This window comes from Scyliorhinus torazame, chromosome 9 (assembly GCF_047496885.1).
Source record: "Scyliorhinus torazame isolate Kashiwa2021f chromosome 9, sScyTor2.1, whole genome shotgun sequence".
Lineage (NCBI taxonomy): Eukaryota > Metazoa > Chordata > Chondrichthyes > Carcharhiniformes > Scyliorhinidae > Scyliorhinus > Scyliorhinus torazame.
This window is the reverse complement of record NC_092715.1, coordinates 117236996-117259139: the sequence shown is the minus strand read 5'-3', so window position 1 is coordinate 117259139 and position 22144 is coordinate 117236996. Positions and strand designations below refer to the sequence as shown.

At 48.6% G+C, this 22144-nt stretch overlaps 1 protein-coding gene across 6 annotated transcripts in view; it reads left to right on the top strand.

Annotated features, from left to right (window-relative positions):
• Positions 1 to 22144, top strand: part of tmem232 (transmembrane protein 232) — a 237188-nt gene that overhangs the window by 134051 nt on the left and 80993 nt on the right. For all 6 annotated transcript variants that reach the window (XR_011949087.1, XM_072516415.1, XM_072516414.1 and 3 more), the window contains exons 6-7: positions 5956 to 6055; positions 9796 to 9965. Coding sequence is in view for 5 of the 6 variants with exons in the window: in XM_072516415.1 (XP_072372516.1) it covers positions 5956 to 6055; positions 9796 to 9965 (270 nt within the window). In the remaining variant the exon portion in view is untranslated. The remainder of the gene's footprint in view (positions 1 to 5955; positions 6056 to 9795; positions 9966 to 22144) is intronic.

Genomic DNA, 22144 nt, shown 5'->3' with positions numbered 1-22144 from the left:
TGAAGTTTCTCTTTGCCAAAACAAGTAACACCCCCTGCTGCTAAAATAGGTACTGCAACATTTCAGTTTACAGATTAACTGATTAATGCACAATTTGACCAACATCCGGATTTGAAATGTCTCTGTATTTCCAATGGTGATGTAAACAATTCACTAGACTCATGATAAAAAACTACATTGTTTGACTTTCAGTTTCTCTGGAAACTCAAGTTAGAACAGTACAAAAAGTGCTGAATGAAGTGCCAACACGTCTTTTCAGAGTAAAGGAGTTTTGTGCAGCTTGTAATATCTGGTTCTTTATAGAGTAAAATGTTTCAAACAATTTACAAAGGAAAGGATTTTCTTTTAATGGAGGGGCATTTTACCAAATAGACAATAGTTGTACGTCAAGACTGAACATACATTACTGCATTCTGGAGTTTCAATAAGGCTACATTTTGACTAATATATTATAAGGCAGCAAACAATGAATACTAGTTTTTAATTTTGCATTTCCCTTGATCTTAGTTATTTATGCTCCATGTGCTTTGTTATATCATTGGTTTTCGTCATTCTATCAATCTTTGCTTTTTGAGGGGCGGCATGTGGCACAGTGGTTAGCACTGGGACAACGGCGCTGAGGACCCGGGTTCGAATCAAGGCCCTGAGTTTGCACATTCTCCTCATGTCTGCGTGGGTTTCACCCCCACAACCCAAAGATATGCTGGTATGTTGGATTGGCCACACTAAATTGCCCCTTAATTGGAAAAGAAAAATAATTGGGTACTCTTAAATTTATATATTTTTAAAAAATCTTTGATTTGGGGGCTATGAACCAGGATGTATCTGCAAACAAATGCAGACATAACACTTATTTAAAGCTTTGAAAATGGATATTCCAAATATTGCACCTGTTGACGTTTTCAAGCCATGATTGCAGCTACTCTTTCATCAGGATATACACAATGGCTGAGAAATGGTTTAAGAAGAAAAAAAATGAGAACCATAATATCATAGGCAGGGGGAAGAGAAATTGACTTAAACATAACTCAGTTCCTTCCTACTCGGAATACCTTTTAATATGCGGCATTTCGGCGGTTAGTAGTTGGGCCTGACAGTTTTTCCAAGGTTGTTTGTTGGGGAGGACCAGATGGGATTTGTGAAGGGTCGACAGTTGCCGTCTAATGTGAGATGGCATTTTAAATGCGGTATTATCCCCGGCAGAAGGGAGCGAGCAGGAGGTCATGGTGACATTAGATGCCGAAAAGGCTTTTGACAAGGTAGAATGGGAGTATTTGTTTGCGCTTTTGGAACGATTTGGAATAGGGCTTAGATTGGTTGTTATACAAGGTGCCTAAGACCAGTATCCATACAAATAACATCAGTTCGGGATACTTTCAGCTGCACAGGGGAATGAGTCAGGGGTGCCCGATGTCCCCCCTCTTGTTTGCGTTGGCAATTGAGCCTTTGGTTTTTGCACAGAAAGCCTTGGATAATTGGAAATGGATAATGTGAGGGGGGGAAGGGGGGGGGGGCGCTGTGGAATCCAGGGTGTCCTTGTAGGCTGATGATCTTTTGTACATGATGAATCCGATCTCCAAAATGGGTGATATCAGGTTGCTGCTGAAGGATTTTGTGCTTTTTCAGGGTATAAGTTGAGTTGGGAGAAAAATGAGTGTTTTCTGATCACTCAGCCGGGAGGGAAGCTAATCTGGGGGTGTTACCGTTACGCTTAACCCGTTCTCATTTTAGGTACCTGGGGGTACAGGTGGCTCGGGTTTGGGCCCAGCTTTGGAAATCAAATTTTACAAGTTTGGTGAGCAGAGTTAAGGCTGATCTACAGAGGTGGGATAGTCTCTCTCTGTCATTGGCGGGCAGAATTCAGTCGATAAAGATTAATGTTTTGCCATGGATTCTCTTTCTGTTCCAATGTTTGCTGGTTTTTCTGCCAAAATCCTTGATATATTATTGCTGGGTGGCGAATGCTGAATGGTGTGGGGGGGGCGGAGATCCTGAGGCTGTATGGGTGCGGGTGGAGTCGGGGCCATGTAGGGTGTTGGGATTAAGGGTATTAGTGAAGGCCTTGCTGCCGTTTTCTCCAGGGACATATTCAGCAAACCCGATGGTGGTCTCCACACTGAAGATATGGAGATAGTTTCGGCAGCATCTTAAATTGGGGGCAGTAAATTGGGGGGCGACATCGAAGCTGGCACCGATCTGCGCGAATCACATGTTTGAGCCAGCAAGGTTGGATGCTATGTTTAGGGGATGGGAGGAGAATGGGTGGAAGGGATGAGGGACTTGTTTTTGGACGGGCGATTTACAAGCTTGGAGGAGTTGTCGGAGAAATTTGGGCTTTCACAGGCAGATATTTTTAGGTACCACAATTCACAATTTCGCAAAAAAGGTCCTTCCCACTTAATCTGGTCCTTGTTGCTGGAGAAAGTTTTGTCCCTGACAGGGATGGAGATGGGGAGTTTGTCAGGGATTTACGGTAAGATTATGGTGGAAGATGCACTGTCTGTGGAGGGGGTCAAGGCCAAGTGGGAGAAGGAGTTGCAGTTGGAGCTGGAGGATGGGTGTGGTACGAGGCTCTGAGTAGGGTGAATGCAGCATCGTCATGTGTGAGGTTAGAGTTGATACAGTTGAAGGTAATGCATAGAGCCCATTTAACCAAATCCAGGATGAGCAGGTTGTTTGCTGGAGTGGATGGTGAGTGCGAGCATTGTGGGAGGGATCTGGCTAATCATGCGCACATGTTCCGGTGGTGTCCTAAGCTTACGGGATTCTGGGTCTCCTTCTTTAGCACCATGTCGGCGATTCTACAAATTGAACTGAAGCTCTGTCCCTTAGGGACCATATTTGGGGTGTAAGACCTGCCAAGCTGAAGACAGGAGCGGGGCTGACGTTCTGGCCTTTGCCTCGCTGATTGCTCAAAGGCAGGTGCTGCTGGGATGGAGGTCAGCTTCCCCACCTCATGCCTCAGTATAGCTGGGGAATCTTATGTAGTTTTTATATCTCAAGAAAGTTAAGTACATCGTGTGGGGAGCAATTGAGGAGTTCTACTGGAGAAGGCAGCCGTTTATTCTGTACTTTAAAGAACTGGTCAAGTAAATTGTTAGGTTGTGGGGAGGGAGGAGGGAGTTGAGGTGGGGTCTTTTTGTTGGGGGGGGGGAGGGTTTCTGGGGTTTTGTGCTTGTTAATGTATAAAATGGAATTAAAATATATATTTTTTTAAATGGCAGGGAGGACTCAAATGCGGAAATCCCCATTTCCGACAGATCCAATTTTTGCCTATAAACAGACTTTTTTTTTGGCTGGTCCAAGGGCCTTAATCTGCAGTTTGATGGGGAGGACGTAAATGCTCTTGAAGGGCGGACAAGGTCTGCATTACTGTCATGGTGTGAAGGCTTGTTAAAATCTCCTGCTCTTTTAACTTTTAAAAAACAGGCTGACTAATAACCTTCTGCTGGACTGATTTCATCGAATTTACAGTGCAGAAGGAGGCTACTCGGCCCATCGGTTCAGCACTGGCCCTTGGAAAGAGCACCCCACCCAAGCCCACACCTCCACCCTATCCCTGTAACCGAGTAACCCCACTTTTTTGGACACTAAGGGCAATTTAGTATGGCCAATCCACCTAACCTCCACATCTTTGGACTGTGGGAGGAAACTTGAGCCCTGGAAGGAAACCCACACAGACACGGGGAGAATGTGCAAACTCTGCACAGACAGTGACCCAAGCCGGTAATCGAACCTGGGACTCTGGAGCTATGAAGCCAGTGCTAACCACTGTGCTACCATGCCGCCCAAGAGCTACTGTGCAAGTGTAGGTTAGAAAAAAAGGTAGCATATTGTCATTTTCAATCAAGCTTTGTGGCATGACCCCAATGGCTGTTGTTATGTCATTGTGATTGTTTGGCTGAGTTTCGAAAGCTACAGTTACTTCCGCAGTGCGATATGAACTCCCAGTTTGATTGACAGCTTAAAAGAGCTATTAGAAGATTTGGTCGTCTTCAATATGGAGTCTGAGTAGAAGTTTGTTTATATTTAGGTGATTAACCACTGAGATTTAAGTGCTTTGAATAGATGTTATGAATGATTGATTCTTTTTTCGCTACCAAGTGTATAAGAGCCAGAACTGTATTAGATTGTTTGATGTTTATTGTCTTTTATCTCAAAATATATTTCCTTCTTGAGAGCAAATAGTCCTATTCAAGTGAGCTCACAAGCAGCTTCATGACAGCTATTATTAGCTGTTTGAAAAGGAACTATGAAGCATTGAGAGAAATTAATGTCATATTTGTACCATAACTAGCCTTGAGTTATAAGGAGAGGCTGGGACTTTTTTCCCTGGAGCGTAGGAGGCTTAAGGGTGATCTTACAGAGGGCTATAAAATAATGAGGAGCATAGATAAGGTAGATAGTCAACATCTTTTCCCAAAGGTAGAGGAGTCTAGAACTAGAGGGCATAGGTTTAAGGTGAGAGGGAAGAGATACAAAAGAGACCAGAGGAGAAATATTTTCACACAAAGTGTGGTGAGCATCTGGACTGAGCTGTCAGAGGCAGGGGTAGAGGTGTTGCCAATTTAATGAAATACTATCCCACCAGCATCACCAATAATGTTGCTCTTTAGAGTCACCAATATGATACTGAGACTCTTTTTATGATATGATGTTATGTCCTAACAGCGTCGCCAATACAGTGGGTGTTTCTATTTTGCTTACTGAACCACAAAGCTTTCCCGTATAAGGGTCATATGACCACACAACCAGTTAGTCAGTTCAAGTTCAAAGATGGTTTATTTACACACAAGGGTTACTTCGACATGCAAGCACAATATACTACAAGTTAAACTACACCTACCAACTACAATAACCTATACTTCACTTCAGGCGACCGGCACTGTGCAAGTGGATAAGGCCTTTATCTTGATCTCATGTGGCTGGTTTGAAGAAGTGGCTCTGTCTCTACTGGGCTCATCTGTCAGGTAGCGATCGTTGGTCTTGAACTTGGCTGTCTGGTCGTTATGCTGCAGTTGGGCTGGCACAGGCCGGATTCAAAAGAGGCTAGCACAGGCTGGATCCAAAAGAGACAGAACACATGGCTGTGTCCCTTTTTATCCCTCTAGGGTTTTGCGCTCTTTGGGGCGGTCCTTAATCTTGGAACCAATAATTCGACAGGCTTTGATCACTGCCTTCGATTTTGGCCAATAAAGGGACGGGTGCCTTGGTGGCTGGGCGGGTCCTTAACGGTGATTGATCTTGGCAGTTGGGCTCTCTGAGTAAAGGGAGTGGCGCCGATCAGTCTGTGGCTGTACCGGTTTTCTTGATTGGAGTCCTATTGTTCTGGGGAAATGGGCCATTGGAATGCAAACGACCGGGGGTTTCGATCAGGTCTAGCTACCTGCGTTTCAAATACACAGAAGCTCTGTATCTGTCTGAGTCTTGGGTTGGCCATAATTCCCATGGTCCTTTGCAGGTGGCCATCTCAGATGGCTACAGAGGCGGGTACAACTTTTTCATTTAAAAAACAGTTCGACAATTACATGGGCAGGGTGGGTATAGAGGGATATGGGCCAAATGCAGGGTAAGTGGGACTAGCTTAGTGATAGAAACTGGGTGGCATGGACAAGTTGGGCCGAAGGGCCTGTCTCCATGCTGTAAACATTTATGACTCTATGATAACTAGACCTTGATTTAGGTCCATCCTTGGTATTGAAATGCTACTTTGCTAATCTAAATGGTTGGGTGCCAGAGATTGCCATTCAAGGGCGTCTTTCCAGCTGATATATCTGACATAGCAGGTCTCAGTGAAACTTGTACTAAGGGCAACTCAATGATTTTACAAAAACCTTTATTGAAAGTAAGTTATATTGAAAGATTTAACTCTTATGAGTTTTGTTATTATTCAGAAGCCAACCTGCAATGTTTTTTCTTATTTTAAAAAAGTATCTATTTTGTCTCTTTCAATAGCTTGGATTTTTGACATTTCTAAGATTGCTTATCTTCCACCTGGCTGGACTTGTACAAGCTTTTAAGGAATGTAAATATCGTCTTCATATTTACTTAGCAGGTAAGCCCATATTAAAACCAATTTGCCGGTTATTACGCATACAGGAATTATTTCTGCCAAACACATTCCAACTAAAACAATTAAAACAAGAATTCCATTGCCCGCTATTTTTATAGATAGCTGAAATGTAACATGCCAAATCCATCAAATAAAAGTTTCTTGTTTCTTCATAGAATTTACAGTGCAGAAGGAGGCCACCCGGCCCATCGAGTCTGCACCGGCTCTTGGAAAGAGCACCCTACACAAGGTCAACACCTCCACCCTATGCCTACAACCCAGCAACCCCACCCAACACTAAGGGCAATTTTGGACACTAAGGGCAATTTATCATGGCCAATCCACCTAACCTGCACATCTTTGGACTGTGGGAGGAAACCGGAGCACCCGGAGGAAACTCACGCACACACGGGGAGGACGTGCAGACTCCGCACAGACAGTGACCCAAGCCGGAATCGAACCTGGGACCCTGGAGCTGTGAAGCAATTGTGCTATCCACAATGCTTTATGTTGAAAAGGCCATTTGTACAGATAAAGTACATTTATAGAGCATCTCTCACTTCTTTAGTCCCAAAGTACTTCACAACGAGCAAACTGCTTGTGCAGTGCAATCACTTGTTATATAGATAAATATCGCAACGTCAACACAAAATTTAAATTCAGTTAATTTACTTTGGTGGAGTTGACTAAAGGAGTGACGTTTCCAATGCACACGGAAAACTCCTTGCCCTTCTTTAAATTGTGTATCGGCTTGCAGTCAGTTGAGACCTGGCATCTAATTCAAAAGAGAGACTTCAGCAATGCAGGGCTCCCTCAATACAGCACCAGATTAGATTACACACTCATATACTGGAATGGGATTTGAACACACAATTGGCTTGAATACATATCTACTAGCCTTCAAGAGTGCTACCATCAGAGTGAGACTTGTAAGATCTTTTGTTAGTTGGTTTTTCATCACGCCATGCAGAATAACTTTTTCAAGTTATGTTGAAAAGGCCATTTAAAATTATGAGACATTATGGGCGAGATTCTCCACTCCCATGCCGGTTGGGAGAATCGCCTGGGCCGCCAAAATTTCTCGGGACGCCGGTCCGACGCCCTCCCACGATTCTCCAAAGCGGCGGGAACGGCCCGGTCGAGTTCCGCGGGCTGCAGGCCGGAGAATCGCCGGAGACACCCAAAATGGCGATTCTCCAGCACCCCCGCTATTCTCAGGCCCGGATGGGCCGAGCGGCCAGGCCTAAACGGCGGGTTCCCCCCGGCGCCGTCCACAAATGGTCACTGCCGTCGTGAACGGTGCGTGAACGCTGGGGGGGCGGCCTGCGGGGGGGGCGAGGGGGGATCCTGCACTGGGGGGTACCTCAAATGTGGGGTGGCCCGCGATCGGTGCCCACCGATCGTCCTCTCTGAAGGAGGACCTCCTTCCTTCCGCGGCTCCGCAAGATCCGTCCCCCACCTTCTTGCGGGGTGGACTTAGAGAGGAAGGCAACCACACATGCGCGGGTTGGCGCCCGTTATGCAGCGCCGGCCGCGTCATATATGCGGCGGCGCCTTTACGCGGGCGACAAGACCTGGCGCGTGTAGATGACGCGGCCGATCCTGGCCCATTGTCAGGGCCTGAATCGGTCGGGATCGGGGCCATTTCGCTCCGTCGTGAACCTCGACGGCGTTCACGACGGCGCAGCCACTTCGGCGTGGGAGTGGAGAATCCCGCCCCAGGTTCCCCATTTTAGATGGTCTTAGTTTCACCCTCAGTTTTACTGGTTTCAGATTTGGTAATTTCTGACCTAAGCATATGTCTGCTGTATGGATTTTATGCACCGCAATGGTCATTTGAATTATAAACAGATAAGTAGTCTGAAAAGTATCAGTAACATCTTATTTACTTATTTGTGGTGCATATCATCAATGGTGTGAGGTAATTGACTTTAAACGTGAACAATGTTTCTCTCTTCACAAATGCTGCCTGACCGGTAGGGCATTTCCAACATTTTCTGCTTTTATGTCAGATTTCCAGCATTCACAGTGTATTACTTTTGATTCAGTAAGGTATGGTTGGACTCTTGTTCCACTGTGGACAGAATACAGGGCAACAATTTATAGAAACGTTGTGTACACATCACCTCCTAATCTTCATATTACACAATTACCATATTGCAACTCTCTTGTCACCACACATCATCTTACATGCATTACACCAAGAGTTCAGACTTATTCTAAACATTTCTTGTAAAGGGCATTGGTGAGTCCATATTTAGGGTACTGTGTACAGTTTTGGTCTCCTTATTTAAGAAGGGACATAATTGCATTTGAAGTGATTCAGTAAATGTTCCCTAGTCTGATACCTGGGATAACAAAGAAAAATACAGCACAGGAACAGCCCCTTCGGCCCTCCAAGCCTGCGCCAACCATGATGGGGGGGTTATCTTACAAAAAATGGTTGGACAAATTGAGCTTGTATCCATTGGAGTTTAGAAGAATGAGAGGTGATCTTATTGAAACATAAGATACTGAGAAGATGTTTCTCCTTATGGGAGAAACTAGAACTAGGGGACATAGTTTAAAAATAAGGGGTCTCCCATTTGAGATGGAGATGAGGAGTTTTTTCTCTCTCAGAGGGTCGTGAGTATCTGGAACACTGTTTCCCAGAGTGTGGTAGACAAATGGGGGGAGGGGGCTATGGTTGTGTGGAATAACCTACTCTTGCTCCTAATTCATCTATTCATATACTGTGTATGGAAATAACAAGTACTTGGCCCTACTATACTCCCTATACACACACGACTGCATGCCAAAACTTATCGTTCAACTCCATCTACAAGTTTGCTGACAACACGACCATAGTGAGTCGGATCTCGAACAACGAAGAGTCAGAATCCAGGAGAGAGATAGAGAACCTAATGGAGTGGTGTAACGACAACAATCTCTCCCTCAATGTCAGCAAAACTCAAGAAGCAAGCACTGTACCCTGTCTGTATCAATGGGGCCGAAGTGGAGATAGTTGACAGCTTCAAATTCCTAGGTATGCACATCACCAAAAATCTGTCCTGGTCCACCCACGTCGACACTATAACCAAGAAAACACAATAGCACCTATACTTACGCAGGAAACTAAGGAAATTCGGCATGTCCACATTGATTCTTACCAATGTTTACAGGTGCACCATAGAAAGCATCCTATCTGGCTGCACCACAGCCTGGCATGGCAACTGCTCGGCCCAAGACAGTGAGAAACTAGAGAGAGTCGTGAATACCGCCCAGTTTATCACACAAACCCGCCTCCCATCCATCTGTCTATACCTCCCGCTGCCTTGGGAAAGCGGGCAGCATAATCAAAGACCCCTTCAACCTGGCTTACTCACTCTTCCAACTTCTTCCATTGGCAAGGAGATACAAATGTCTGAGAACACCCACAAAAGAGGATGTGTTCAGCTCCAAAGGGGAACTCTGCTAATGTTATTTATATGGCCAGCCATCCAACATCCGGATACGGTAAGTTAGACTATTACGACAATTGCAGAGTTTGGGGAGGTACTTTGGAGTGTTTTTGCAGGCAGGTGTTCTGGAGAATTGAGGGGTGACATTGTGAGCTGACATTGCAAATGGTTCTATTCAGATACTGTCCATCTCCCTTTCAAATCCATCATTATCAATGCTGTCCTCAAAAAAAAATTTAAAAATGTAATCCTTCTTGGCTTGATAATCAAATGCCTTATTTCTAATTATGTTTATGTTCTTAGGTCTTCCAGAGCGTGAAGTATGTTATCAATCGTATCCAAATGTTTTGCTGGGTGTTCGTTTCATTACTAAAACAGGAGAAATAATTTGTGGTTCACTGAGACCAAGTGGAGAATATTGTCATGGGACTGATGATTTGGATAAAGAACTGAATACAAATTTATATAGCCAGGTGAGGAATTTTGATTGTTAATGCTTTAATTCCACTTCAAATTGTGTAGTCCTCAAACTCAAATAGTGAAATAAAAGTAACTTTTGATAAAAGTAACTGACAATTTTCGGAAAGTTACAGAACTAACTTTATAAATAATGTTGAATGGATCCATTGTATGTAAGTTTAGTATTTTTACTGGATCGTGAAGCTGCAAGTAATGATTGGAATCTGACAGCATAGTACAGGGCTTGTTTTATAAAATATATTTATTAGTTATAATGTTTGCTGTTAAGTGATATTTTTTTCTTCTGCGCAAGATATCAGTGTAAGAAAGCAAATAGTTTGTACAGTTATCTGGAAAACAGAAAAATAACTTTTGTACCAAATAATTTTAATTTACTAAACGCTATGCACTAAAAGTTTGTCCTCCCCATTTTCTGTGGTGATGAGTTTGGCTTTGCAATTTACCCATGATAATTTCCATTGGATGTGGGCAGCATGCATGTTTGGTACCCCCACCTTAATGCCATGCTTGTAGAGTAAGGTGGAGTGGATTCTGTGCTAATGGCTTCCTCTTCATTCTGCTGACTACATTGTGCTTAGCAGGGGGCCAAACAGTTTTGTGCTGAAAGCATGTGCTGAAAGCATGTGCTGCAGCCAGCTTTGATTCTTGAAGGCAGGCTGTACATTGTAAAGGGAAGCTGAATAACATTATTGGAATTGAAAGCATGGAAAATGGAACATCAAAGCGGAGAGAGGCTTGCAGGGTGAAGGATGCAACACCAAGAGGCATTTGTTGTGCAGGTGGCTAGGAGGAGAGATGCCAGGGTTTCGTGGAGGGCCAAAGGGCTCTCGTGGATCTCCCTCAGAAGGAAGTAGAAGTGTGGGCAGGGACTCAATTAATGGTGCTTGTACCTGAGGATCTGGCAGCAGTGCCACAACATCTCTCATAACCTCCCTTGGGTGGTCGGAGGCAGGCTTGTAAGAAATGTTGTAGCTCATGGAGTAAAAGGAACAGTAGTAACATGGTGATGCGCGATCAATTACACTCAGACGAAGTGATTTCATAACTGAAGGCTTTAATCGACTAGAACTGTTCCCCAGCAGCTTCGGTACAGAAAGTGAAGGCTGCTGGGACAGCACCAGTTCTTATACTCCGCCTGTCAGGGCGGAGCTACATATCAACAGCCAATGGTAAACTCTTAGGTTTAACCAATGGTCATCAGCCTCTTCGGTACAGCAATATCTGATACCACATTCACCCCCTGTTAAAAAAGAGTCTGGCGGGGGTGGGTGCCTGTGGTAACAGTCGCCTTTAACATGGTATGATCAGATATGGAGGTACCGTGATACCTCCTTACAGAGCTGTCGAGAATATTCACAAAGTGTTCGTTCACGGTTAAAGTCACAGCGAAGCAATCAGTCGATCGGGTGGCCTGGTTGTCCTTCTGGATCGTCTGGGCTTCGGTGGTGATTCTGGTAGGGGTCCAGGTGGTTGCAACTCTGGGAGTGTGGTTTTGGCCTCCCTGGCAGCTTCGTCACCCCTAGGCGGCGCTGTTGGGGCAAACGGTTGACCCCGGGGGGGGGCCTGTAGGGGGCGTCGGTGGGTGGACGGGCCCAGGCAGGAGCGGCGGGAATACTGACCCTCCAGTGAGGTGCTGTGGGGGGGGGGTGGGGGTGGGGTTAATGGTTCGGATGAGCGCGGGGTTCCGGCGGGCGCCAGGTCCCGGAGGGAGACTGTATCTTGCCGGCCGTCAGGGAATGCCACGTAGGCGTACTGGGGGTTAGCGTGCAGCAGGTGGACCCTCTCGACCAACGGGTCCGACTTGTGCGCCCGCACGTGCTTTTCAAACAGGCTGGGTCCGGGTGACGCTAGCCAGGTTGGGAGCGAGGTCCCGGAGGAGGACTTCCTGGAGACGGTCATGATTGGTAGTTGTACAGAGCAGCGACCGGATGGCGTGGAGGGCCACCGGGGGACTTCTTGCCAGCGGGAGACTGGGAGATTCCTGGACCGTAGGCCCAGTAGAACAGTCTTCCAGACCGTTCCGTTCTCCCTCTCCACCTGTCCGTTTCCCCGGGGGTTGTAACTGGTCGTCCTGCTTGAGGCAATGCCCTTGCTGAGCAGGAATTGACGCAGTTCGTCGCTCATACAGGAGGACCCCCTATCACTGTATGTACACGGGGAAACTGAACAGTGTAAAGATACCCTGGAGGGCCTTGATGACGGTGGTTGCGGCCATGTCTGGGCAGGGGATGGCGAATGGGAACCGGGAGTACACGTCAATCACATTCAGGAAATATGTGTTGCGGCCGGTGGAGGGGAGGGGGCCTTTGAAATCCATGCTGAGGCGTTCAAAGGGACGGGAAGCCTTTATCAGGTGCGCCCTCTCTGGCCGGTAGAAGTGCGGTTTGCACTCCGCGCAGATTTGGCAGTCCCAGGTGACTGTCCTGACCTCCTCGATGGAGTAGGGCAGGTTGAGGGTCTTGATGAAGTGGAAGAAACGAGTGACCCCCGGGTGGCAGAGGTCCTCGTGGAGGGCTCGGAGGCGGTCCACTTGTGCAGTGGCACAAGTGCAGTGGGACAGGGCATCAGGAGGCTCGTTTAGCTTCCCCGGACGGTACAAGATCTCGTAGTTGAAGGTGGAGAATTCTATCCTCCACCGCAAGATCTTGTCGTTTTTAATCTTGCCCCGCTATGCATTATCGAACATGAAAGCAACCGACCATTGGTCCATGAGGAGAGTGAATCTCCTGCCGGCCAGGTAATGCCTCCAATGTCTCACAGCTTCAACTATGGCTTGTGCCTCTTTTTCGACCGAGGAATGGCGAATTTCGGAAGCATGGAGGGTACGGGAGAAGAAGGCCACGGGCCTGCCCGCTTGGTTGAGGGTGACCGCCAGAGCTACGTCGGACGCATCGCTCTCGACCTGGAAGAGGAGGGACTCGTCAATGGCGCGCATCGTGGCCTTTGCAATGTCTGCTTTGATGCGGCTGAAGGCCTGGTGGGCCTCCATCGACAGGGGGAAGGTTGTGGACTGGATTAGGGGACGGACTTTGTCTGCGTAGTTCGGGACCCACTGGGCATAGTAACTGAAAAACCCTAGGCAGCGCTTCAGGGCCTTGAGGCAGTGAGGGAGGGGGAACTCCATAAGGGGGCACATGCGCTCAGGTTTGGGGCCGATAACTCCATTTCGCACTACGTAGCCTAGAATGGCTAGGCGGTCGGTGCTAAATACGCATTTATCCTTATTGTACGTTAAGTTAAGGATTTTCGCGGTCTGGAGAAATTTGGGGAGGTTGGTGTCGTGGTCCTGCTGGTCGTGGCCGCAGATGGTGACGTTATCCAGATACGGGAACATTGCGCATAAGCCGTACCGGTCAACCATTCGGTCCATCTCTCGCTGGAAGACTGAGACCCCATTAGTGACACCAAAGGGAACTCTTAAAAATTGATAGAGCCGCCCATCTGCTTCGAAGGCAGTGTACTTGCGGTCACTATTACGGAGGGGTAGCTGATGGTAGGCAGACTTGAGATCCACCATGGAGAAGACCTTGTATTGCGCGATCCTGTTTACCAGGTCGGCTATACGGGGGAGAGGGTACGCGTCCAGCTGCGTATACCTGTTGATGGTCTGACTGTAGTCAATGACCATCCTATGTTTCTTCCCAGTCTTTACCACCACTACTTGAGCTCTCCAGGGACTGTTGCTCGCTTTGATGACCCCTTCCCTCAGCAGCCTTTGGACCTCTGACCTGATGAAGTCCGGTCCTGGGCACTGTACCGTCTGCTCCTGGTGGCGACGGGTTTGCAATCCGGGGTGAGGTTCGCAAACAGGGAAGGCGGGTCGACCTTAAGGGTCGCGAGGCCGCAGACAGTAAGGGGGGGGGGGGTATAGGGCCGCCGAATTTAAAGGCCAGGCTTTGCAAATTACATTGGAAGTCCAACCCCAGGAGCGTAGCCGCGCAGAGGTGCGGCAGGACATAAAGGTGGAAATTGTTGAATCTCCTGCCTTGTACAGTGAGGTACGCTAGGCAGAACCCCTTTATCTCCACCGAGTGTGACCCGGAGGCCAGGGAGATCCTTTGGTTTACAGGGTGGGTAACAAGTGAACAGCGCCTTACTGTGTCGGGGTGAACAAAGCTTTCCGTGCTCCCAGAGTCAGTCAGGCAAGACGTCTCATGGCCGTTGATGAAGACCGTTGTTGTTGCTGTTGTGAGTGTCCGAGGTCGACTTTGGTCCAGTGTCACCGAGGCCAGATGAAGCAGTTGCGAGTTCTGATTGGGCGGCCATGCTGGGGGCCTGGGGCCCCATCCAAGATGGCGTCTCCCATGGGTCGCACATGGTGGTCGGGGATGGACAAGATGGCGGCGGGGATGGACAAGATGGCGGCGCCCACCCGACCAGCGTGGTGTCCGGGGGTCAAGATAGCCGAGCCCATGGGTCGCACGTGGCCCTAGGATGGGGGGATGGCAGTGAGCGCTGGCCGGTCGGGGCCTGAAGGGGGGATTGCCACGGCGGTCCGGAGTCGCTGGAGACCGCGGCCACGGCGCGGGCCTGGAAGACCCCCACATAGTGGCCCTTAATGCCGCACCCTTTGCAGGTGGCGGTGCGGGCCGGGCAGCGCTGGCGGGGATGATTTGCCTGCCCGCAGAAGAAACAGTGGGGCCCGGCGGCGTTACCGGGCCGTCTCGCAACACAGGCCTGCGGGGTCAGGGGGAAGATCTGTGGGGCTGCCGCTGCGGGGTGCCAAGCAGCCCAGGGGGCCGCCGCGCGGTCGGGAGCATAGGACTGCGCGTTTTGGGAGGCTACGTCCATGGACCCTGCCAGTGCCCGTGCCTCTCTAAGTCCCAGGGTGTCCTTTTCTAGGAGTCTTTGGTGGATCTCTGAGGAGCTTATACCTGCTACGAAGGCATCCCTGATTAAAAGTTCCGTGTGCTCGCTCCCCGAAACTTGCGGGCAGCCACAGTTTCGGCCCAGCACCAGTAGCGCCCGGTAGAAACCCTCCAACGATTCCCCGGGGCTTTGCCATCTAGTTGCAAGCAGGTGACGTGTGTAGACCTGATTTACAGGGCGGATATAATGTCCTTTTAACAGTTCGATAGCGGCATCATAGTCCTCTGCCTCCTCGATAAGGGTGTAGATCCCAGGGGCTGACCCTTGAGCGCAGGAGGTGCATTTTCTGTCCTTCTGAGGGGGTGCCTCCGGCTGTCTCGAGGTAGCCTTTAAAGCATGCCAGCCAGTGTTTAAATATTGCAGCCGAGTTCTCCGCGTGGGGGCTGAGTTGTAGGCACTCTGGTTTGATTCGGAGATCCATCCTTCCAGCTTAAGTCTAGTCGATTAAATTGATGCACGATCAATTACACTCAAGATGAAGTGATTTCATAACTGAAGGCTTTAATCGACTAGAACTGTTCCCCAGCAGCTTCGGTACAGAAAGTGAAGGCTGCTGGGACAGCACCAGTTCAGGCGGAGCTACGTATCAACAGCCAATGGTAAACTCCGAGGTTTAACCAATGGTCATCAGCCTCTTAGGTACAGCAATACCTGATAATACCACACATGGATACAGCGTTGACTAAGTAATGGGAAACAGAGCATAATGGTCAATGGATATTTTTCAGGCTTGTAGTGGTTTGTAGTGGAGTTCCCCAGGAGTCGGTATTGGGACCTTTGCTTTTCCTGAGGTGGACATTCAAAAGGACAGTTGGTGGAATGGACAGACAGGTGACAGATGAAGTTCAATGTGGAGTATTCCATGCCCTATTAATAAAACTCAGGATACTGTGTACTTTATTAACTGCTTTCTTCAATGTCCTGCTACCTTCAATGATCTATGCACATGAACACCCAGGTTCATCTGCTCATGCACGCCTTTAAGAACGTTCCCCCTTATTTTATATTGTCTCTCCATTTCTTTCTACCAAAATATAAAATAAAAGGTAAAGTTCTTAAAGGGGTGCCCGGTCTCAGGGGCACTTTTTGGATGAGCTGGTGTGGGAACATCGACGGAATCGGTGGAAAGTCAGGAACTCCAGAAGAAAAGTCAGGGAAGAAAGGGGGTGAGCGAAAGCCCGCCGGTGCTGGTTCGTCGGGTGGGCTGCCCCCATTACGGTTGAGACTCTGACCGAGGTGGTTTTGGGTAAGTTTGAAAGGCTGTTCGCTAAGCATTTAGAGGTGCTTCGGAGGGAGATGATGGCCTCTCTAATAGGCTGTATTGATGAAGACATCGGTCAAGGTGCTAGAGCAAGGAGGGAAGGTGAAGGGTGTGGAGGAGGCAGTGTTGCAGCATAGCGACCAGTTTACCTTGATGGGTAAGGAGTTGCAGAGGTCAATAAATGGCTAAGAACCAAAGTGGAGGACCTGGAGAACAGGTCGAGGAGACAGACTTTGAGTGGGCTTGTCCTAGGGTGTGGAGGACTGGAAGCCGACTGAGTACTTTGCGGACATGTTTGCCAAGTTGATGGGGGAGGGGGAAGAGCCATCTCTCTACGAGCTGAACAGGGCTCATCAGTCGTTCCGGCCAAAGTCGAGAATGAATGAGCACCAAAGGCGGTCATAGTCTGCTTCCACAGTTACCATGTGAAGGAGACGGTTTTGAGCTGGGAGAAGCCGTGAAGTGGGAAGTCGTTGGTATACGTATGTACCAAGATCTTACGTCAGAATTGACAAGAAGGCAGACGGCCTTTGGACTGGTGAAGGCAGCATTGTACAGCAGTGGGGTGAGGTTTGGTGTGGTTACCCAGCGAGACAGAGTGACTCACGATTCAACGGACTTCTATTTTGAGACGTTGGAGGATTTTGTGAAGACTGAAGGACTGGGACCGAGATGCGATTCTTATTTTGAACTTGGACGGTGTGGGCTGATTATTTTTCTTCGATTTTTTTTCATCGTTTTTTTTCAACGGGTGGTTTTTCATGTGTTTCTGATTCTCTTTATACTTGTCTTTCTTTATTGTTCTGTGGATTTATTCTCTCCATTCTGACTGTATGGCTGGAGGGTTGGAGTTGGCTTTTGATGAGAGTGTGGGTTGGAAGGTTTTGCACATGGGGGGCCGGGTTACTGGCAGTGTGGTTGGGAGGAGGCGGGTGCTCTGGCAGGGGCCGCCAGGCTAGCCAATGAAGATTGGTCAGTGTATGGGAGTGTGGTGGAGGGGGGGGAGGGGCCATGGTCATTGGTGCCTGGTCGGGCAGGTTTCGATGGAGCTGGGAGATGTAAATGGTGGACGGAGGAGATTGACACTGGGTGAGGCCCCCGATCAGAATGATGACTTGGAACATGAAGGGGTTGGGGCAAGAGAGCAAGAGTTTTCTTGCACTTGAAGTGTTTGACAGCTGATGTGGTGATGCTGCAAGAGACTCATGTGAGAGTGAAGGACCAGATGAGGCTTAGGAAGTGTTGGGTGAGCCAGGTGTTTCCATTTGGGGTTTGACAGGGCCCAGGGGGTGGCAATTTTGGTTGGCAAACGGGTGAGGTTCCAGATGGAGAAGGTGGTGGTGGAGCCAGGAGGGCGGAGCAGGTACGTGATTGTAACGGATGCACTGGAGTGGAGGTTGCCGGGGCCATTAGTGTATATGTCTCCAATTGCAATTACCCGGGGATCAGAAGAAAATGCTGGCTGCCATCCTGAATCTGGATACCCAAGTGTTAAGGTGGGGGGGATTGGAACACACTTGAACCGAGGGGTGGACAGGTCTGAGCTGACTCTGTCGGTGGGGCGGGGGGGGGGGGGTGCAGTATTGGCTAGGCGTATGAGAGAGAGAGGGAGATGGGAGTTGGCCAATGGAGATTTGTACACCCGAGGGATCGGGAGTATTCATTTTCTTTCCCCGGTCCACAAAGTGTTCTCAAGGATTAACGTTTTTGTGGTGGGGAAGACGCTGTTGGCTGGAGTTAAAAGGGCAGGATGTTTGGCAATTGTGATTTTGGATCATACTCCATGTTGGATGGACGCGGTACTGGAAAAGGGATTGGCTCAGAAGCCGGGTGGAGTCTGGACTTGGGGTTCAACTGTACTGGGCTGGTCTCACCATCGGTGGTTTGGGAGGCTCTGAAGGCAGTGGTGAGGGGGGAGGTGATTTTGTTTAAGTCTAAAGTGGATAGTGAGGAGAGGGAGGAACTCCAACGGCTGACAAAGATTTAGGAGGTGGACGGGAGGTACGCGGGGGACCCGTATCCGGGGCTTCTGGCGAAGAGAAAGGAATTGCAGGCGATGTTCAACCTCTTGCCAGTGGGGAAATAGTGCGTCAGCTGAGTAGGGCAAAGAGGACTGCCTATGACAGGTCAGCTACGTAGGCAAGCAGCGGCGAGGGAGATCGTTTGGGTTTGGGATAGGGCGGGTGAGCTGGTGGTGGCCTGGAATGGATTAACAAGGTGTTTGAGGAGTTTTATAAGTTGGAGCCAGAGGATGAGTGGAAGATGAGGGAGTTTTTGGGAAGGTTAGAGGGCCTGAGTATGGGTGAAATGGAGAAGGCGGGGCTAGGGGAGTTAGTGGGGGTAGAGGAAGTGAAGGTGGCAATCGGGAAAATACAGAGGGGGAAGGTGGCGGGACCGGATGGGTTCCCGGTGGAATTTTACAAGAAGTTTAAGGATAAACTGGTTCCTTTGCTGGTGAAAATGTTCGAGGACGCGATGGTTAGAGGTGTTTTGCTGAAAACGATGGGACAGGCTTCCATCTCGTTGCTGTTAAAGAAGGATAAAGACGGAGTAGAGTGTAAGTCGTATAGGCCCATATCTTTGCTCAGTGAGGATGCCAAGATATTGGCAAAGGTGCTGGCGTTAAGGTTGGAGGTGTGCCTTCCAAGGATGATTAGGGAGGATCAGAAGGGGTTCATTAAGGGCAGACAGTTGTCATCGAATGTGAGGTGGCTGCTGATTGTGGTGCTTCCTGCACAGAGGGAAGGGAGTTGGAGGTGGTGATGGCATTAGATGCAGAGAAGGCGTTTGATTGGGTGGAATGGAGTTATCTGATTACGGTGTTGGAGAGGTTTGGGATTGGGTCTAGATTTGTGGCGTGGGTGAAGTTGCTGTTTTAGGAGCCGATGGTGAGCATGCGCACGAATGATATGAATTCAGGGTATTTTTCATTGCACCGGGGAATAAGGCAGGGGTGCCCAATGTACCCCCCCCCCCACTCCTTCTGTTTGCATTGGCAATGGAACCCTTGGCCATTGCACTGAGGAGCTTGGAGATGTGGAAAGGGATAGTGGGGTGGGGGGCGGTATGTGGGTGTCGCTGGTTACGTCAGCATTTATTGCCCATCCCTAGTTGCCCTTCAGAAGGTGGTGGTGAGTTGCCTTTTTGAACCGCTGCAGTCCATGACGTGTAGGTACACCAATATGCTGTTAGTGATTTCCTGAATGTTGCCCTAGCGACTGTAAAGGAGTGGTGATATATTTCCAAGTCAGGGTGATGAGTGACTTGGAGGGGAATCTTGGCGGGGTTCCCAGGTATCTGCTTCTCTTGTCCTTCTAGATGCTCGTGGTCGTGGGTTTGAAAGGTGCTGTCTAAGGAACCTTGATGAGTTACTGCAGTGCACCTTATAGATGGTACACACGGCTGCCACTGCTCGTCAGTGCTGGAGGGTTTGAATATTTGTGGAAGGGGGAGCAATCAAATGGGCTGCTTTGTCCTGGATGATGTCGAGCTTGTTAGGTGAATTGGACATTCTGAATTCTCCCTCAGTGTACCCGAACAGGCGCCGGAGTGTGGGATTTTCACAGTAACTTCATTGTCGTGTTAATGTAAGCCTACATGTGACACTAATAAAGCTAATAAAGATTATTATTAAAGAGCCGAGTGACCCTGGAGGAACCCAAACTGAGCGTCCGTGAGCAGGTTATTGCTGAGTAAGTGCCGTTTGATAGCACTGTTGATGATTTCTTCCATCATTTTGCAGATGATGGAGTAGACTGACAGGGCGATAATATTATTGGGCAGTGAATGCAGAAAAGGACAGGAATAAAATAGGGAGCTTTGTGGGTGAGGATGGAGGTGGGTTCCTGTAAGGTCGGGGTTGTGGGCGCAGGCAACCGTATCACTCCAATTGGCTCCAGAGAAGTATTTGGGATGTCCGGTGCTAGTAACCACACTAAAAATTTGAAGGCTGTTCCGGCAGCACTTTAAGTTGGGAGCAAGGTCAAGGGTGATGCCGATCAGTGAAAAGTCACAGATTTGAGCTGGGATGGAAGGAGAGGGAGGTGAAGCATTTGTTTCTGGGAGGGCGGTTTGCGAGCTTGGAGGATTTAATTGAGAAGTTTGGGCAGGTACGGGACTTTGTGAGGAAGATTTTTCTGACCTTCTCGATAATGCCTGCCTCCATGTTGATGGAGGAGGTGCTGACAGCGGGGAGATTGGAGAGGGGGTCATCTCAGCGATTTATGGGAGGATTTTGGAGAGGGATAAGGTGTCCATCAAGGCTAAGTGGGAGGAGGAGTTTGGGGCGGCATTGGAGGAGGGATTGTGGTGTGAGGTGCTGCGGAGTGAATGCCTTTATCTCATGTGTGAGGCTGGGGCTGATACAGTTGAAGGTGGTGTACAGGGCGCACCTGAAAAAGTCATGGATGTGCTGGCTATTTGAGGGGGTAAAGGACATCTGTGAGCAATGTGGGAGAGGTCCTGCTAATTATGTGCATATGCTCTGGTCCTGCCTGAAGTTGGAAAGATTGTGGAGGGCAGTTTTCAACACCATCTCGGGGTTTTTGTACATAAACATGGAGCCTGGGCCCCTGGAGGCCATATTCGGGATGTCACACCAGCCGGAGTTGCAGATGGTGCGGGGCAGTTGTTTTAGCCTTTGCCTCGCTGATTGCTCGCAAGTGGGTCCTGTTGGGATGGAGGTCAGCTTCTCCACCCTATACCTCGGCGTGGCAGGGGGACCCACTGGAGTCCTTAGCCCTGGAGAAGGTGAAATTGGCTGGGGGGGGTGGTGGTTATGGGTTCCACAAGAGTTGGGGTTTGTTCATTCTGCATATTGGCGAGTTGGTTACTGTCGACTGTTGAGGGGATGAGGGGAGTTCTTTTTGGGTGGGGGGGTCGAATGTGTTGGGTGTGTTTATTTTTATGTAAAATGTTTGAAAATTGGAATGAAAATACTTTAAAAAAAAAAAAAATCATAAAACCTCCCCAGAATGTGGACCCAGACAGCAGAACCCACCGGAAATGCACAGGCGAGCATTACCACCTGGGGGAAGGGCAGGGCCATGTCTCGGCAGTACCCTGGCACTACCTGCAGGGCAGTGCTGGAGGGCTATTACATGTGGGGAGGGGGATCTTGTGTGAGTGGGTGTTTCGGGATGGACACCTTGATGGTGGGAGGGGTAGATCCATGGCAGAAGTGTCGGGGAATTCAATGGGGGAAGTGCCGTGGGGGTTACCTGGTTTTTTTCTATTTTTATTTTATTTTTAAAAATTGGAGTGGCCTTTTAAAGGGGTACCCTGATCTTTTGAAAACTTTTATAATAATTGTTATTGTCACAAGTAGGCTTACATTAAGAACGCCATGAAGTTGCTGTGACAAGCCCCTGGTCGCCACATTCCGACGCCTGTTCGGTACACAGAGGGAGAATTCATAATATCCAATTCACCTAACAGCACGTCTTTTGGGACTTTTGATGGAAAACAGAGCACCCGGAGGAAACCCATGCTGACACGGGGAGAACGTGCTGACTCCACACAGCCGGGAATCGAATCTGGGATCCTGGAGCTGTGAAGCAACAGTGCTTCCCACTGCGCTCCTGTGCCGCCATGAAGTTGCTGGTGGCGCCAACATGCCGTTGTGGGACCCAACCCTTATCTTTTTTTTCCTATGTGGCTAAAACTAGGGTGGAGGAAGCCTTCCTTGGGGCTGGTGGTTTCCACCTTGTTTTCCTGCCCTCTATGTTATGGAGAAAAATTAGAAAATTCCACCGATTGTCTCATGAACTATGGCTGCAGCTTACATTGCAGCATCTCCCAGCCTCATGACCTCTTTCACCCAGAAGAACAAGAGCAACAATATCATGGAAACAATTCTATTATGCCAGCGCTAGCTTGCTGAAAGAACTATACACATAGTCCCAGCCTTCATGTCCTTTAAATTGTTTTGATTTCAATAAAAGGCCTAGTTTCTGTGTATTTTTCAGTTATCACTATCTTGTTACAATTGCTTGGCTGTTTTCCATAAGCTATAATTATCACAGCAGGGGGTCCTAAGTTGAC